Source organism: Leptonotus elevatus, chromosome 13 (assembly GCF_054856555.1).
Source record: "Leptonotus elevatus isolate MCC_2025b chromosome 13, RoL_Lele_1.0, whole genome shotgun sequence".
NCBI lineage: Eukaryota > Metazoa > Chordata > Actinopteri > Syngnathiformes > Syngnathidae > Leptonotus > Leptonotus elevatus.
This window is the reverse complement of record NC_141251.1, coordinates 15,904,078-15,920,490: the sequence shown is the minus strand read 5'-3', so window position 1 is coordinate 15,920,490 and position 16,413 is coordinate 15,904,078. Positions and strand designations below refer to the sequence as shown.

The following is a 16,413-nucleotide window of genomic DNA, read 5'->3' as shown; positions in this document are numbered from 1 at the left end:
TCTTTTTTATGAGCAGAGGCTTCTACCTAGCAAGCCTTCCATGTATGCCTTGTCGATTGACTTTTCTTCTGATTGTTTAAGCATGCACGTGTCCCAGATGCAGCAAAAGAGGTCTGCAAATCCCTCGATGTGATGCACAGGTTGGCTTTCACCTGAATTATCATTTGTCTTGTGGGTCTTGCTGATATTTTAGAAGGTCATCCACTTCTAGACTGGATTGTAGTAATTTTCAGAGTTCTCTCGTTGCAGATGATCTGCTTCACAGAGGAATGATGAAGATAATTTGTTTTAGATTACTTTATAGCTTTCCCCAGACAGATGTGCTGTCACTAACCACTTCCTGAGGTCCCTTGAGATTTCGCTTCCTCAGCATGACTAACCTGTATGGGTTCACCTGAGTAAGACTAAAGTGATGTGGTTTTGTCTCTGTTTTAGTCAGTGATGCACAATTTCTCCGGTAAACCCATTCCAGTGGTTAGTTTAGCTACAAATGTGTCCTACCTGATCCTACTTGACTGCTTGTTTTAAGCAATGCAGCTCAGGGTTCACTTACTTTTGCACCTACATGAATTGACCAAAATCTATTTTTAATTTAGTTTTAATTACACAATTGATAAAAAAAAATGGAAAAAAAAACAATGCATTGAAATGCTAAACACCTGTTATTTCATATAAAATGGTTCAGATTGAACAACAAAATCAGATTGAAACAATTGGAAAATCCAAATTGCTCAAGATGTTCACAAACTTTTGAGCAGCACTGTATATATATTGTTGTCCATTAATATTTGTTTTATTTAATTTTTGAATTCTATTTTATATGTCCGTTTTTATTTTATCATTTATTTTGTCATTTATTTATTTTGAATTTTGGCAGTTTTGGTCCTCCATAGTGCATAGCAACTGACCCAACCTAAAACACAACAGTAACCCCTCCCTCAAGGGGTACCACCCAGTGCCCAACCCAGTCTGTGAGGGCACTCGGATCCATTTCTCATTGGGTCATATGTGACTGTGTTTTGGGTTGGGTCATGTGGCAAATAGATTTGAGCATGGCCCTAGCAGGTTTTGTCTGTACGTTGAGGTTTCTCCGTTTGTCAGTACTCCGAGGTTTCTTTGCAGAGTTCTTAGTTAAGTTTTCTGCGTCAAGTGTTTTCTTCTAGGGCATCTGAATCCAGCCCTGCACTCTGTTGTTACTTTGTATTTTTGTTGATAAATGCTTCTGTTTTTCAAATTCCGAGTTTTGTCTACTTTTGGGTCAAAAGTCCACACCTCACATGACTAATAAAAATATATATCTATAAATAAAACAAATCATATAAAAAAAAATTTATTTGGCAAAGTAATTCCAATGAAATGCATGCCTATTATTTAAGTCACATGCACATCTAATGCCTGTAAGGTGTCATGACAAAACATGCTGCTCTTAACTCACTGTGTAAGTGATCACTGCAAGCATCCCAAGCAGGGTCAAAGAGCTGATGGAGAAAGCCAGAGCATGTAGGCCATCTGCAAGTGGAAAAATATTTTGAAAATGTTATGTTAAAACTGTCATAAATGCAATTCTCACAGTTCGATAACAAACTCAGATGATTCTTCTGGCACTGAAGAAAAGATTGTTTCATTTATGACTTGTTACTTAATTTTCTGTAGACCGTTTCAATATATTCTGTGCTTACGGCACAATTCCCACATTGAAGTTGATTCAGCATCATAATGTCAAACTGTTTCGACTTGGAGCTGTTAAAATGAATTTCTCGTTTTATTGTGCAGATTTTATGAAAAATAACTTCTGACTAGTAGTCCCATAATAATAATAGCCAAATAAATAACAGCAAAAGCTTGGGTGGGAATACAAATTAAACAGGATAACGTCTTGCTGAGTTGCACAAACGTAAAAAGAAAAAACAAAACCCCCCAGGATATGTTTGCTTCAAGTGTCTGTATGTAGCAGTTGCACTACAGTGATAAGCCATGTCTTACGTGCATAGCATAAAGAGCACCATATTGTTAAATCTGTCAAAAAAAATACTCCCACACATAAGAGACAAAGAGAGAAAGATGAAACTGGAGAACAGAAAGAACATTTTCCAGGCTTCAAAAGAAAACGGTTTAAATCAAAGGCTTTGCTATTGGCTAAACCTATCAGTGTTTGTCAATGAGATTTCATTGCAACATATTATTTTGATAGGAAATGATAAGAACATATGAGACTCACAACAAATGTCAGTGATTTACTGTTCCTGTATTATGTGTTGCTGTGAAATTGTAAAGCCTCTTCTTCCTTTGTTTTCAATACATGGACGGTTAAGAAGTAGTATTTAAGAAAAAAAGAAGAAGCTTGAGCTCGAAATATACGTAAATTGAGTTGAGGAGTGCCACCTTTGATTGAAACATAAAGGGGACCACCCATCAGGCAAGGGCAACAGTAGGTGTCACAGCAGCTGTCAAAGCTGGAGATAGAAGAGAGGGATTGATGAACAGACTGATAGCCTCTCTCCCCTGTCAAGATCCCACCTGTCATAGGCTTCTGTGTAAAATGCTACACAGTTGTCGGTGTACAGATAGCCCTCATGAGCTCAGCAGCAACTTCACAGTGCAGAGACCACCTGTCAGCATAAGTGGCTCTCTACTTCACTTTCTCCTTGACGGGGGAGTATTCGATTAGGGAATATTAAGTCAATATTCAGGGTGTGGATAATGTGTCCTGTTTATAGCATCTGTCAACATCTATTGGAGGGAAGGTGAGGGAGAATGTGAAAAAGGAGTAGATTCAAATATTGTTCTACTTTTACATGTGAAATAAAACTTTGTATTGTGAAACAGTTGTCAATCGTTGTCATGTATGTTACAGTTTTCCTGCTTTTGTAATAGCAATACAGCAGTAACATTTGCACCAAATCATACCAGATCGAACATTACTGTAAATAGAGGAAGGTCTCTAAAGCATTTGGGTGCAATGAGGACGTTGTCATAAATATAATTAAGATACAATGACCTTAATGACTAGACATAGCAAAGCAGTCACCTGGCATTATGTGCCAAACATTGCTTTTCTTAACACAATTAACCTCCCATCTGGAGGGAGTAGAAGAGATAGAGAGGGGAATTATAACAATGATAATCCTCACATTTCCAGCAAGGCAGTCTGGAAATTTCCCTCTGTGCCAAGGGAGTAAGGTTAGGAACCATGCGTGGGGGTGCACTATAGTAAAAACAGGCAGATGGTTCAGCTTCCTTCTTGATCTGCATATGGCAGAGGTCCAGACGACTCCTAGGAGTTCAAATTTGGCATTTTCTCCCATTAGAATGTATAAAGGAGCATATTAACAATGTTCAGTTCAACAAGTGAAGACACCTGAGGACGGTGCAGTCCCGGTTTTTGAAAGAAGAAAAAAAGTTTTTGATGCAGCATTTTATTTTGGGGATTTATACCCATTAGAAATCAGCTACTGTATGTGCTTTTTTGGAATGACATTTTTTATACTGTATTCCTGTAGACACAATTAATAAAACAAGCACATGTGAAAATTCTAATGTTTTAAATAAAAGAGAACATTTGAGTGATTTATTACAAAAAGGACAACACATTTTCGCAACTAACAGCGTTAGACTACGAAGTCTGTTAACTAATCAGTCAATAATAGAACAGTACTTACGACCGCTGCCAAGTTCCTCAAAAAGGTATTGAACTTTGTCCCATTGGGTGGCATTCTGTTGTGGTGGAGCCTGGAGTGGCACAAATGCTCTAAAAACACAACAAAGATTTGCGACAATTTTGATTTGGTTGCATATGTTGTGAAAAATTTGCTTTAAAAACAGTTGACATTGCAAGAATCATATAAAATGTGTGTTTGTTAAGTACCAAAATCTGATGAATATTAATGTTAACATTGAAATGCCAACCACAGTGGTACTGTATGGTACAGTGGAGCTTCCCACTGTTTGTCTGTTAAACAATTGGCAGCTGTCACTAAGCGGTTCAGATAATGAATGGATGGATGTTTATGTTTGTTTATCAAGTGTTTATGGAGAATGTGTGTCTTTTGCTTTGTTGTATCTAACTGCAGCGTTCAATACAGTGGACAACAGTATTCTGTTGACTCGTTTGCATTAGTGGCAGTGCTCTTGACTGAATTAGATCCTATTTGGCTGACTTTTGTGTTAGCCTTGGTTGAGTTCCGCACTGCCCCACTGTCGTATGGTGTTCAACAGGGTTTAGTTCTGGAGCCTCTGCTGTTTCCATTTATTTGCTGCCCCTGGGTTCCATCTCAAGGAAACATGATATTTCCTTACCCTGCCATGCGGCTCACTGTCAAGATCTACATCCCGCTGAGCAAGAAGATGCTTATGTAATCATGCATTTTACATCCGCTTACAGTACAGGTGACACAGCAAATCGCCATCTCAAATTAACACAAGAATACGTTTTAAAACCCAAACAGTATTTCAGTGAGCTGGTTTATAAGCCATAAGTGCATCCCTATCCCCCCAAAATAGCCTTGTCTGGAGTTCCCATCTAATCTTGACAGACCCTTGCAGAGCTGAAAGGTTTTAATCACACTTTAATACATGTGGCAGTGAAAGGTCAGAAAGCATTTAAAGGTAAACAAAAGCTTTGTAAAATCAAGCAAGACGCTGCTGAGTGTTTCTTAACAATAGGTTGGTGTCTCCTGGTTGAAGAAAGGCAGTTCGCAGTGAAATTTACCATGTTGTTAAAAATAGAGGGATTGAAACGATTGTTGGAAGAAAACACTAACAGTTTCAATCTATGAACATTTGGATAAATTGTTTGTCTAGGGCAGGCAGACCATTACATACTGTAGCTTTAGCTGAATACAAGACCTCAGGAAATTGATGGCATTTTGTAGGTGTTGCCTAGAAATTAAACATAGTTAACAATGCATATTACAGATTTATTGAGTTAAACAAAATACTTCAAGTTTTGCGCAACTGTCTAATGTCTACGTGAAAATGGAGCCAATCCATCAAAGTTCCAAATTGGTGACACGCAGCTTGTCTTTTAAATTATATGCATTATGTAATGGCCGGAAAATTTGCAATATACAGTCATGTAACTTTATACTTTTCTTTAGTCCCTTTCCCTTTCTTTAATTTTTCTTATCTTTTTCCAGCTGCCAAGTACAAAACGAAGCCATCGTGCATCTAACTTACCCAATTAATAGCAGCGCCACGCAGACAATGGCAAATCCAACTGTGTATTTCACAGCGTTTTTGACTTGCTACAATGAAAGAAAAAAATACACTGGTCAATCATGGCCCTGAACACAAGTACAATTTACTGTGAGTGTGGGATATAGGGGGAAGGGGTTCACACTCCATTAAGCTAATGAATATCCCTATATTAACATTCTCCCATCCGTGCATAAATCCTTTTTTTAACTGCCTGGACTTGCACTCTTTCCATACATACTGTATATATGCATATCCTCGTGTCCAGATATTCTGCGAGTGCATGCTGTGAACAAACACCGATAACCAAAGATGCTAAATTAATTCAAGCTGTATCTTTGCCAGGATATACAATTACGTATATCGGAATATAAAATGTTGTCCAAATTGCACAGCTACTGAGATTATAGTCATCAGATGTTGCATTGTACGTATGATAAAAAAAAAAATAAAAAAAAGGATGGGCATTGTTTTTCCTTGTTCTATTCTACATCATAACCGGCAAAAATATCTGTCATTTTATCAGGAAATCTTTTGATGCAGGTTGACATATTACCCTCCCTTATGCACAGGCACACAGCAAGGAACGCTAATAACAATATGGTCAGTCAAAACGACAAAGGCAAATTCTTCAGAAGACAAGAAAAGTGAACTGTTACCGAGCATGTGTTGACGTTGTCATCATCTCTTTCTTCATAGTAAAAATAAACGAAAGGTATCCACAGAAACACACACAAGAGGATGATGGAGTAAAGTGCTGTGGGCAGACATAACATTCAAAATTAGTCTCATTCATCCCTTTATCCAAATAAAACAACAAAGAATGCTCTAACACAAAACTGAAACAAAAAAACACCTACAACAACTTTGTGACAGAGAAACTTGCATTTTAATACATTCTCTCATTTCAGCATCAATAAACATTACTTATATCATGGAAGTTTGAAATTGTTATAAGATGTACCCGGTTAATCCAATTGCAATGATGTGAAATTTCCCTTGACAGATTAAGGCACCAGTGAGTATGTGCCAATTATTTTTTGTGAATATATTTCACCTTTTCCATACTTCCACAGATTCCTACACTAATATTAATTTAAGTCATCTCATTAAATAAAAAATATACTGGTAAATGTCAAAAGATAATGGCAAGTGTTTGAACACGACTATTTTTTTGCACACCATATTAGAGATGTCTGTTTATAGTGTTTCTATTATCCAAACAAAAAGACAACCTTAAAACGTTACAGTATATTTGTCAGTTACGGTACTAGTAAAAATCATTATTGCAATTTCCATAAGAAAGAAAATGACAGAACACATATAATAAGCAACTTGTGTTACATCCACCACAAAGGCTGACCACTCTAAAAATGTGTTTTGATATTATTTCGGTGTTTTTCTCTTTAAAGGTTTTGAGATGAGTGGTCAATTTCCCATTTAGATGTTTGTTTATTTGTTTTTTTGTAAAAATAGAGAATAGTCACCTGTATGTACATCACAGATTCATGATGCCAAAGCAAGGGTAGGTTTTTTCTTCTTCTTCTTTGTTTTAAACCAAAAGAAATGGGGCAGGGTCACTTATGGGTTTATGGGGATGAATGAGGAACCGATTTTACTACTATATTACTGAAATTTTCCAGGGAAGATGGTGATGAGCTTCCTATAGAGACCCAAGGCCCAGCTGGCAGTTACACGTAAGATGCTTAGAACAATGAAGTGTTTATTGAAACATCCATTAGACAATCCAAAACTACTTTGCATCGCTTTTGTTTGTTTGTTGTTGTTTTGTTTTTTGGTTGTTGTGTGGGGTTTTTTTTGGGGGGGGGGGGGGTCCAAATTGTTAGCTGATGAAAAGATAAGGAAATTATAACGTCATCATATGTCTACATTGTGTTTAGTCAATATCCAAAACATTCAGATTTTTTAAGCATAAATATAAGGAAGGCTTTATTTGAGTGTTTCTTTTTCATCAAGTACCAATCATCAATTAATTTGAATTCAAATTGTTAGTTACACAAAGGAAATGTAAGACATTCATTTGAGCTCCAAGGAACTATTGTGTGCATGTTGTTTTGTCAACAGCTATAAATGATTAATATTCTTGTGTTTGGTATGTTTGTGTTTAATTAATCACTGGATAAAAGACAATCCCATATCAAGGATACAGTCAAACAGATTACAAAGTGTCTGTTATGTACAAAGATGTGCAGTCAGGTCCATACATTTTGCAAAATCATCACAATCCTCATCTTTTTGGCTCTAAAAAAACCTACTTAAATAGCAAATACTATTGTAGTCCCAGTTGAGTTGTAACAATCAATATGTTATCCTTCCAAACCATTAATTCACAGCATCAGTAACACACTTGAAATGTCAAGAGTATCAACTATGTATGGCCTCAAGCAGTTACAAATACTCTTTTGCAAAATCTACTGTATTTTACACAATGTTCTTTCTGCGGCAGACAAATAAATGTCTCCCATTATAGTTGTTTTTTTTCCCCCAGCTATAAATGCGACAAGATGTTATTTTCAATAAAATAAGTGCTTATCGCTTCACTAAGGTATCCATTTACACTCATTTACAACTAGATAAACTGAGTTAAGGGTGATGTCGAGAGCCAATAAGTGCAAGCAAGACTCGGTATGCAGTCACTGGCATAAGCTTGTGGGTTAAGGCAAAGGGTCAAATTAATCATAACACCAGGAATATTAACATACTGAGAGAACGGGTCATACTGCATTACCATTCATCATCTGTTACTCTCTAAGCAGATCTTCCACAGGGTCGGAACAAATGGCTGGGGATAAAAGTTTAGCACATTTATCCCCTCTGACAGAGCAGAGGACAATATAATTAAATGTGCTCGTTTACAAGTTCCCTATGTTTTGTACGGTGTGTTGCATTTTACTCATGGGGAATGAAAAGAAAAAGACACATTTTAGCAGATTCTGCATATAATCTATGTAGACATAAAAAGCTTGTGCCTAATGAGGATGCACTGTGAAAACAGTATAGAATGTGTAGTGGCTCACAAATAAGGTAAGCACTAAGCACCATCAAATATATCATCGCAAGCTGCAGAATCCCTCGCAGAGCCATGTAAGGCTTAATGAGAAACATTAGACCCTTGTCCTCACCTTACCGTGGCCGTCCGCAAGGGTATTAGAACCTAGACTCTTGTCCCTTGCTGACAGGTGAAATATATTACATTTTATGTGAAAATTCAATGCCAGGGGACGTTTCTCTCTGAGACGCTCCATGACAAAGGACTCTAGAGAGTGATGAAAATATCTGTCTACGCGGGCACTTGCTGAGAGGTATGACAAGAACGTGCATCTCTGCTAAACATTAGGGAGATACCTTGTGGATAAAACTGCAAGAGCCAGGGTTGAAGGGGTTTAAAAAGCCCATTAGTACCTGTCTGTTAAATAAATTGTTAAAACTGCTCATGTGGTATGACAAAACCTCATGACAGTAACCTATACTTTTTCATGCAGTTAATATGAAATTTATAGTCAAAGTAACAGTAGAAGTTGTTGTTAATGTTACAGCATTAAATATATTGTGAAATTTGGAAATCTGCAAAAATCTTGAAAGGCAAAATTTTCCAACATTTTTGTTAGTGTTTATTTTTATTAATTGTGACGAGTGTTATGCATCAGTTAGTGCTATCTGAAGGGCTCCAGACTACCCCTCAATGATGACATTTTGTCCCTAAAATTTTTGACTTTTGAGAATTTTTTTGGGAGAAATTTTTAATCTACTCAGGCATGTGTGATGCTGTGACCAATAAATTTGCAGATTTTTTTTAAATTCTTCTTTAATTTGCAGATTTTTGTTGTTGCTAATAAACTTCTGCGCCACACTTCAACTCAATGAGTGGAAATGTGAATATTTACTTCACAAGTCGATTTGTGATTCGTGTGCGTCCCTAAATGTTCTACTTGCGCCACTCAAATTACAGGTTAGGGGGCACTTTGCTCCTAGTAAAAAAACAAAAAAGAAAGAAAAAGCCTGGAGCCCTGAGCTAGCTGATCAAAAGGTCAGTCAAAAGTCATAAGTTTTCAAAAGTGTTGTATTCAAACTGACAAACTATACAGTATGCATATTTAGAAAAATTGGAACCTATCAGCTTTGGTTGCCATGGTAACAGACTAATAGATTCATGTGATTTCACTAAAAACTATTTATGGATGGATGGATGGATGGATGGCTGGATGGATGACACGCCGCGAAGCTCGTCTTTCGTAACCATGACAACGGTATCATAGGTCATAAAGGGTAGAAAAATCGTATTTGCATTAAGGGGGGTAACATGCAAAACCTGTTATTTAAAGCTGTTATGTTGAGCAGTACAATATATAGATAATATAAAAGTCCTTTAAAGTTGATGCTTGCTACTGACTTCCTGTTTGATGGATTAAGCTCAGTTTCATTGAGTTTGTTTATCTCCATGCAAACGACATTCTTCAAAAGATTATTCAAGACATTGTGGCTATTAGGCTGAACAATATTGAGTAGTGTTATTCAAGAAAATGCATCCACGTCCGTACTTGTGTCCAAATATGTTAATGATTGTGGGGGGGTCTGTGAACCGTATTTTGTCTGGTGCCTCACCTAGGACCTGTTTGCCATGGATGACCCTCCCAAAGGGATAACGCCCCAGGCAATTTAGCTCCTAGGATTATTGGGACACACAAACCCCTCCGCCACAATAAGATGACAGCTTCTGGAGTGGATAATTAATCTCGATGCAAAATTTTGCTTTGAAACTTGACCATATCAGGGGTTAGAGGAGTGTCACAGTACTGTACTTCTATGTTCCATGTTGGATGGATTTCAGCCATTTAAGCAAATACCCTTTAGCTAAAAGGCACATTTTTGTTTTAATTGAAAGACTGGCACTATGTCTGTAGGAAACCTTAAATTTGTCATTGTACTAAATGTTTACATCATTCAGTAGACATACAAAGGTAGGTATGTGTTACTAAATGACAGCTTTTGCACACAGTAGGAAAAAACATCTGTGTTGCTTCTTCAGCTGCACCAAATTAAGTCATGATTTAAAACAAACCTGTAAGTGTTTCAACATTCTAATACTTCTAATGCTAAAGAAAAAAATCAGGCAAGATGTGGGTGGAACAAAACGAAACAAAAAATAAAAACAGAGCTGTAGTACATTTACATTAAGGTGACATCTTTTCTCGCTCCTCTCACGGCCGTGTATGGCATAAAAAAGTAGCGTGAAAGCCAATGATTTATTTAGAGGGCTCAGGGGAATTTCGCCCTTGCTTAAGGGTCTTCTACATTACTGCTTTGAAGTAGTAAGCAGTCGAAGGAAATGTATAAATGGACAGAGCTACGAGATTGAATGAGTAGGCTTGCTTTCAAAGTCAGGGGTTCATCAAAATATCATAAAAAACTATTTGAGCTCTAAAACTAAATGGCTGTTTTGATAACAGTTATTCCTGCCTTTTGTCTGGCTGGCAACGTACATGTTACATGATGAACATTATTTGTCTGTAACTCTTAAAATACACAACTAGTCAAAGGTACTCTACACTAGGAAGTAGGCAGTGCTTGAGCCAGAAGCATGGATGACGAAGCCCATGGTTTGAAATTATGGCCACCTTGCATGTCAGCCGATATTTAGGTGAATGTGTGCACTTTACCGGGAGTTGGATCGAGGACACAACACTGGGACGCGATCAAGAGACCTGTAGGATCTTTCTTCACTAAAGGGGTCAATTGGGGCTAGAAGCAGGTTCTTAAATGACCGTCACTACATTAGTTTCGTTACACCTACGTCTACTGGCAAGCTTTGTGATGCTCCCGTCTGTTCCCTTGGTTTCAGGATATTGACAAAATAAATGTGTTAAAGAAATTTTCCATTTTAGCCTCTTTTACGTCCGTACGGATCTTTCTTTTCCGTCTGGAAATTGGGAAGAATGAATGGAGGTTACAAACGTACTCTTCCGTCTCTTTGAGCTTTGCAATGGTGTTTTTTTTTGCCTTTAAACTCCATTTTGCCTATAAACTCCATTAGGACAGTTAAAATGGCACTAAGTGCACCTGTCATTTTGCTGAAAGCCGTTTAAACAATGCTTGTAAGCTTTAAGGTGTGCAGTTACGCAAACACTTTCAGCGCTCCATTCGCCGCCATTCAAATGACGGCTTTGCTTGGTAACTTGATTTTCACACATGCGCAAACACATCTGTAGAAGGAGCTGAAACGTGTTATCTGAAAGCACCTTTAAAACCTGAAAAACAACTGGAGCATTTAGCTAACAAAGAGTGGGCTAAAATACCTGCTGAGAGATGCAGAAGTCTCACTCAAAGTTATCAAAGATGTTTGATTGGAGCCGCCGCCTCAAAAGGTAGTTCAGCAAAATATTGAGTTAAAAGCTACTATAATTTTTGACCAGGCCCATTTCATGTTTCTTTTTTTTTATAATTCTGTTCACTCAATTTCAATTCAAAAGCAACGTCTGATTTTCATTGGTCAACATTCATTTAAATATTTCTGTATTATAACTTTTGTAAAATTCAAGTTATTTCAGTGACTTTGCTTTTATATTAACAGAGATATAACAACAAACTGTCATCAATTTGTCTAACTCTGTGAAAATATTAGTACATTAGCTAGTTGGTCATACCTTTCATATTCCATTGCGCAAAACTGTAGCAAATAATTACAATGAAATGCATTTTATCCAGAAGAAGCATTTTGATTAAGTAAAGAAAACACTAGAAAGCTATAACATGTATCAAATTAGCAAATAGGTAACTTATTATTTTTAGTGCAGTCTATAATGTATTCAGTTTTCTAAAAGACAAATAGAGCTATTGTTAAAAGAAATAACTTAAAAGGCTTGATTTGTGAGGGAGCTCTGCATTCAACACACATGGAGCTTGGTCTCCACCTACTGGTAAATGGAAAAGTGAAGTGTCTCTTCCTAAACATCATTAACAACGTCTTTAAATAGGCATCGGAAAAGGTAACAATGTTTTGATAGGCATACAAATGCTGCATTTGCTCAGTGTTAGCTAGTCCTCCTACTGTATCTGGGTCCCCGTTAGCAGAGGACATGAACATAGGTCACCCCTATATGACGGTGGAATGACAAAATAATCTAAATGTAAATCTAAATGGGCAAACAAAATGTGCTGGATCATTGTAAATGTATCTAAATATGGTAGAAAATGCAACCTGACACACAAAAAACACTCACAACAACAGTAAATAGATGGCTTAATATTTAGAACTTGCAAGCTGGAAGCACACTTGTACAGCTAAACATTATTTAATGTTTGCACTAAAGCTAAAGACAGGGTTGTATACAAATTGTCACATTAGGGATACATCCATGTTGGTTTTGATACTGTACGTTTGCGCAATGCTCATATAAATGTATGTATTCCACTTCACGTGCCTGTCATATACCTTCCAGGTATGAGCCATGTCAGCCGTTCGGAGATACTTTTAAGGTACCGGTAGACACGAGGGACAACACACAGCGATTCAGGGTCAAATACATCTAATTGTTAAAGCCCAAAATTGCATCACTTGACGAACGACAAAATTAAATGTTACTCCATAAACATGTTTCCACACAGTTTGCCCAATAATTGAATTAAAAGACTGAAGGGATACATCCTTTAAGAGTAAACCTACTGAATTATTCATGTATGCCTCTGAACTAAGGAACATTTATATTTGAGGGTATGTTTAATCTAAGCTATTAATTAAATCTAGTATGTATGTCCAGAGGACAATTGATTGCAGTGCCTTGAATGTTCCATTAACATTGACTGAAAACAGTCTTTGTAAGATGCTTTGAAAGTTTATTGTCATATAACCAGTGGAAGTAGTTCATTGGATTGAGCTGTCGAAGCAAGGAGACAGATTGTCATTTCTTAACAGACGGTGCATAACAGTGTTGCTTGGAGGCACTTTAGGCTAGCAGCTGTTGGAAAATGTGTGATAGTGTCTCTGGAATGGCTGAATTTGCTGTCATCAGAGACAGCAGACTCAAAGCCAAACACGCAGGCATTTCAGTGCCACTATAGTTTTATGTTAGAGAGTGATAAGCAAAACAGTTTGGATTCTGGCCCTGTTATTGTAATCATGGACAAATACTCTTATTATAAACATCATGTGCTCTGTTGGGGGCTGGATTGGATATGTACAGTATAGTGGAAGTGAATAATAGGAAATAAAGTGAATTTAATCCTAAATGTCATACAAGTAGAGGAAGTTAACCACTGTATAATAAAAGTAAAACAATGTCATCACTTTTGCCTATGACTGATCTGTATTATGTTATGATAATGCAATGGCACTATGATTATAATTATTCAGTGCAATGTAATTAACTCATTTGTGAATTGGTCAGTCCTGATTGCTTTATTGCCACAAACCGGGCCTTGTGTTTGATGAGGTGACAATGCAAACAACTGTAAGGGTAGAAGGAGGTCAAGTTAACATTGTGAGAACAAAACGAAACTTGTGAGGCTCAGAGTCAGACTGCTCAGTGTCAATGAATGACAGACCGCAGCTGTTTCGTTCAACATAAAGAATATTCTGTCTCACTCAAGTCACAGGGGAAAAACCTACTGTGAGGACAGAGATACATTCTTAATTTGAAAATTCATGAAATACAGCTCCACGTTTTATCTACACATGTAATCTACTGATGTGGAAGGGCAAGGGAAAAGACTCACCATAATATCCATACAGGACAGTATCTTCAATCTGGGCTCTTGTCTCATTGTTTAGAGCCCATTCCTAGATGTTGAGAAGAAAAAAAAAACAGTATGACAATGTAATATATCATCAACCTCTTAACTCATTTGCTCCCAAAACATATAAACACGTTCTATTTTACATATTGCCATGGTCCTAATGGACCTGAAGAGGTCACTTAAAGCAATGGTAGTTATTACAAAAAAACGACCAACAGGTGGCAGCAGAGTATAAGAGATCAACCAGGACCATGTAGCAACAAGCTATTTCCCCAGTGTTTTAAACAGGTTTGTAAATAATGAGGAAACTTAGCTATATTCTAATGCCAATTGCTTCAAAGCAGAAACAGATACAAGTATACTTTTTTTCCTGATGAAAAAAGACACTCTAATCTTTCTTTTGGTAGGTTCCATGTTTTTATTGCAATAGAACACAATATTCTGTGGGCCTTGCAAATCAGTCAAAATCCAGTAAAACAGCCGGGAGCGAAGGCGGTTGCTTCAGTGAAAATGGTTGGGAGTGAATGAGTTAAAATAATTACCTCAGTCGTTTTTTTTTTTTGCAAAAATTATTTTTAAATGCAAATGGTTACATTTTTGTGTTTTCTGAAAAATCTGAAAAATATGACTTAGGCAATTATTTTAATAAGGCATTGATAATTGTCTGATTTTAAATAAAACTATCAAAAAAAACAGCACATGTATATTAGGGTTTTTTTTCTGCTCAAGGTATATGAAGTACAAGTTCAGCTAAATGAATATAATATCATGATCATATTGTCTTCATTTTCAAGAGTATCTACATGTTTGGTTTCTTTACTAGGGCTTCGCGAATTATTTTTTTAAATGGGCAAACATTCTTCCCTTTTTTTCAGGGGGGGTTGTTGTTGTGATGACAAAAGCAAAATCCTTTAAAGGAAACATTCTGCGAAATAACCAGTGTGAAACTTTAGTCTCTGTCACAGCCCGTTGCTAACAGGCAAGGGGTAGCAATGTGTCATGCTGCTGTGGCCGCCCACGATGCATCTTGGTCAGCAACGCATGTGCCAACGGGACGCTGAACTGAGCAGAGGTGGGCGATGAGGAAATTAGCCCAAAATTTCCCCGGCACGGCAGCCGCCCACGGCAAGACGGCTGCCTGGTCACCATGGACTGCCTTGCCGGCGGCTGTGAAAGTGTGCATTGCTCGTAAGGAACCGAAGAGCTCACACTTAGCAGGTGTGTAACCGCCGCTGAATGGTCACTCAATGAGCAAATGATCACACAGTTTGTGTGACGGCAAAGAGCTGTTTTCTATGTTTCACCAACGGGTGTCCTACTTCAAAATTGCTCAGTACGATACGAAAGAAATGGCCCTAGTGTGAGTGCACCCTTACAGACAAATTTTTTAGACTTACAGTTTCCAGGGACCCTTGTGAGTGACGCTACTTTGATCTGCTTTGATGGCTCATACTGTATTTTCCATTACAAATTAGGGCTGGGCGATATAAACGGTATATTCAATATAAGGTATACATTTTGCTGAAGGTTTTGACTCTACCGTCTTACAGCAGTAGCGCATGTTGGTGACGTCATCGCATTAGGGCTGTCCCGACTAGCCGATGTTAATACGTCGGTGCGCACAACACACTTAATTCTATACCGTGTTATATACTGTTATCGTGAAGGGATGCAGTTTATACCGTGATATTAATTTTGGGCCATTTTTGAAATTATATACACACACACACTTAGACAAATTAGACAACGTGCAGAAAACGACCCAGCTGAGGATTTTTTTTTTTTTAAAGGTCTTGAAAGTATTATAATTTATTTCTTTGTTTTTTGCTTTACACGGTATTTAAAGACGCAAAATTAGCCATTGCAATTCTTCTTAGGTTGATAAGTCCCACTGCAAATGTTAAATCATTCAAATGTGCAAAAAAAATATCTGCATAGCAATTTAGCATATGCAATCAAGGGCGGTCCCTTTAGTAGATGAGATTCCACAACGGTTTGCACCTGGGTTTTTTTTTGTTTGTTTTGTTGTTGTTTTTAGAAATGGGTGACTACTAAAACAGGTATCAGTATCGGTGTCGATACCAGCCGTATTGAAAGATATCGGTACTCGCGACGGTTGTTGGGATATTGATTGCCCTCTTGTGGCCGTTTTATGAGAACTCGAAATTAGAAGAATAGACAATTGTCATTCATTTAATGCAATTTTAAGGAAAAATGCAAATATGGAATATATTTATTTTAAATGATCTGTTCTCAATTTGTATTATTTTTTTGGGGGGTGGAATTTAATATATAAGTAATAGTGGTATCTGTACTTGGTATCGGTAACAGTCACTATTCAAGAGTTGCGTACTTGTACAACACAGTCCAACAATACAAGTTTCCCCCAGCCCACACAAAACAACAAATGACATGCTATAAAAAAAAAAAAGTTGTCTTCAAACACGCTGTCTCCAAACACAAGTGTAA

At 37.2% G+C, this 16,413-nt stretch overlaps 1 protein-coding gene across 1 annotated transcript in view; it reads right to left on the bottom strand.

The window, feature by feature from the left end:
- lmbrd1 (LMBR1 domain containing 1) overlaps positions 1-16,413 on the bottom strand; it is a 44,771-nt gene that overhangs the window by 24,959 nt on the left and 3,399 nt on the right. The window contains exons 3-7 of the mRNA XM_086093063.1: positions 13,924-13,987; positions 5,853-5,950; positions 5,176-5,243; positions 3,660-3,748; positions 1,436-1,509 (exon numbers count right to left, since the gene is read on the bottom strand). Coding sequence (XP_085949189.1) covers positions 1,436-1,509; positions 3,660-3,748; positions 5,176-5,243; positions 5,853-5,950; positions 13,924-13,987 — 393 coding nt within the window. The remainder of the gene's footprint in view (positions 1-1,435; positions 1,510-3,659; positions 3,749-5,175; positions 5,244-5,852; positions 5,951-13,923; positions 13,988-16,413) is intronic.